The sequence below is a fragment of the Austrofundulus limnaeus genome, unplaced genomic scaffold (genome assembly GCF_001266775.1).
Source record: "Austrofundulus limnaeus strain Quisiro unplaced genomic scaffold, Austrofundulus_limnaeus-1.0 Scaffold440, whole genome shotgun sequence".
In the NCBI taxonomy this organism is placed as follows: domain Eukaryota; kingdom Metazoa; phylum Chordata; class Actinopteri; order Cyprinodontiformes; family Rivulidae; genus Austrofundulus; species Austrofundulus limnaeus.
Genome location: NW_013952842.1, coordinates 177,834 through 180,571, shown reverse-complemented (window position 1 = coordinate 180,571; position 2,738 = coordinate 177,834). Strand labels below are relative to the sequence as shown.

At 37.0% G+C, this 2,738-nt stretch overlaps 1 protein-coding gene across 1 annotated transcript in view; it reads left to right on the top strand.

Annotated features, from left to right (window-relative positions):
• slc52a3-2a (solute carrier family 52 member 3-2a) overlaps positions 1 to 2,713 on the top strand; it is a 3,926-nt gene extending 1,213 nt beyond the window's left edge. The window contains exons 2-3 of the mRNA XM_014024784.1: positions 524 to 647; positions 1,581 to 2,713. Coding sequence (XP_013880238.1) covers positions 524 to 647; positions 1,581 to 1,790 — 334 coding nt within the window. The 3' untranslated portion in view covers positions 1,791 to 2,713. The remainder of the gene's footprint in view (positions 1 to 523; positions 648 to 1,580) is intronic.
• The last annotated feature ends 25 nt before the right edge of the window (positions 2,714 to 2,738 follow it).

Here is a 2,738-nt window from a genome sequence, read left to right as displayed (position 1 = left end):
GTGTGTGTGTGTGTGTGTGTTTGATTACTCTGCCTGGCTTTCTCAAGGACCAGGATGTGACACAAACATCTGAATTATGGAACTGAAAGTGAAAGTAGTCAAACTGAATTTTTAATAAACCAAAATACAGTTTCAAAGAAAATTAATTCAGATACAAAACTTTAAATTCAGTTTCAAATTAGTGAAATTTATTGTCAAACCAAAGCGTTCAGATTCACTTCCTGCTGGCACAAGTTTTATCCCGTACAAACTGTTACGTTCTTATTTTAATTAATTAATGACAGGGAGGCTAAACTCCAACATTCAGCCGTTTTGTTTCTTTTATCCTTTAATCTTTAATTAAATACTGAAACTCCACTCATGACTCTGCTTTAACTCAATGATTAAATCTGTTTTTAAACAAACAGAAGCTTTGGGTTGAAATGGTTCAAATTTAAAGTTTTATTTTGAAATAAAGAGAATAATTCTAGATGTTTGCAGCAGATGTTTTATTTTGTTAAATCTGGAGTTACTGTGTCTGCAGGTCTCTGAGCTTCCTGGGTGTCCTCACGCTGACAGGAAGTGCAGTCGGAGCCTACATCATGACCACGGCGGTCCTGAGTCCATGTCCCCCCATGGTCTACGAGACCTCAGGAGCTGCTCTGATGGTCAGCTCAACTCTTCTTCTGTGGTTTTTAATCAGAACACACTTTTKCTATCAGCCTGAGCTGAAAGCTAACTGCTAACGACAGTTGAAAGGCTAGCTAAAAGCTAAGTTTACCAAAAATCCATCTAAGAGCTAAATTTGCTAAAAAGACAGACAAAAGCTAAGGGTAGCAAAATGCTAAGTTGACTAAAAGTCTAGCAAAATGTTAAAAGTAGCAGAAGGCTAGCTAAAATTAGCAAAAGGATAGCTGAAAGAATAAGAAAGCTAGCTAAAAGTAGCAAAGAGATAGATGAAAGCTAAATCTGCCAAAATAACAACTAAAGATAAGAGTAGCAAAATGCTAACAATTCTAAGTTTACTAAAAGTCGATAAAAGCTAAAGGGCAGCTAAAAGTTTTGGGTAGAAAAAGGCTAAAAATGCAACGTTTACTAAAAGTTTAGCAAAAAGCATCAAAAGGATGGCTAAAAGTAGCAAGAAGCTGAAAAYCTAATTGTACCATAGGATAGGTAAAGTAGCACCAGTTTAGCTAAAAGCTAAAATAAGCAAAYGAYCAACTGAAAGCTAAGTGTAGCATCAGTCTAGCAAAACGCTAAGCAGCAAAAGGTTAGCTGAAAGCTAAACTTATCAATCGTTTACCATAGGATAACTAAAGGCTATAACCAGCAAAAAGATAGCTAAAAGCTAAAGCAGCATAAGAAGCTAACAGCAGAGTTAGCAGCTGAAACAGATTTTTAGTGTGAAAAAAGTTCTAAATGACTTTTTCTCGTGTTTCTATAAGAATAATATTTAAAACTAAAGTTAAAAAAGAAAAGCAGACTCCAGAATGAGCCGAATGTTTTGATACTCAAACAGCTAAAAAAGAACAAACAAAAACCTAAACTGTGTGAATGTTGACATGATAAAATGATAGGCCAGAGTTGTCTCTGTCCCTCAGGTGTTGTCCTGGATTGTCTTCGTCCTCTCTCTGTCCTACGTGAAGGTGATGATTGGACTCGTCCTGCGAGACGAAGGCCACAGCGCCCTGGTGTGGTGCGGCGCCGTGGTGCAGCTGGGCTCTCTGCTGGGAGCCGTCACCATGTTCCCTCTGGTCAGCATCTTCGGCTACTTTTCATCAGGAGACCCCTGCAACACCAGATGTCCCTGAGGGGACACAGACCTAAACTCACTGTAGTGCCTTTTGCAGCTCTTTGGACTTCAGCAAACCTTTAGCTAATTTAGCAAACATTCAACCACTTCAGAAAACATTAAGTCATTTCAACAAACATTCAGCTACTTCAGAAAACGTTAAGCCGCTTCAACAAACATTCAGCTACTTCAGAAAACGTTAAGTCATTTCAACAAACATTCAGCTACTTCAGAAAACGTTAAGCCGCTTCAACAAACATTCAGCTACTTCAGAAAAAAATCAGCTACTTCAGAAAAAATCAGCTACTTCAGAAAAAAACATTCAGCTACTTCAGCAAATATTCAGCTACTTTAGCAAACATTCAGTTACTTCAGAAAACGTTCAGCTACTTCAGAAAAACATTCATCTACTTTTGCTAACATTCAGGTACTTCAGAAAAACATTCAGCCACTTCAGAAAACGTTAAGCCGCTTCAACAAACATTCAGCTACTTCAGAAAAAAATCAGCTATTTCAGAAAAAATCAGCTATTTCAGAAAAAACTTTCAGCTACTTTAGCAAACATTCAGTTACTTCAGAAAAACATTCAGCTACTTCAGAAAAACATTCATCTACTTTTGCTAACATTCAGGTACTTCAGAAAAACATTCAGCCACTTCAGAAAACGTTAAGCCGCTTCAACAAACATTCAGCTACTTCAGAAAAAAAATCAGCTACTTCAGAAAAAACATTCAGCTACTTCAGAAAAACATTCATCTACTTTTGCTAACATTCAGGTACTTCAGAAAAACATTCAGCCACTTCAGAAAACGTTAAGCCGCTTCAACAAACATTCAGCTACTTCAGAAAAAAAATCAGCTACTTCAGAAAAAACATTCAGCTACTTCAGAAAAACATTCATCTACTTTTGCTAACATTCAGGTACTTCAGAAAAACATTCAGCTACTTCAGCAAATATTCAGCTACT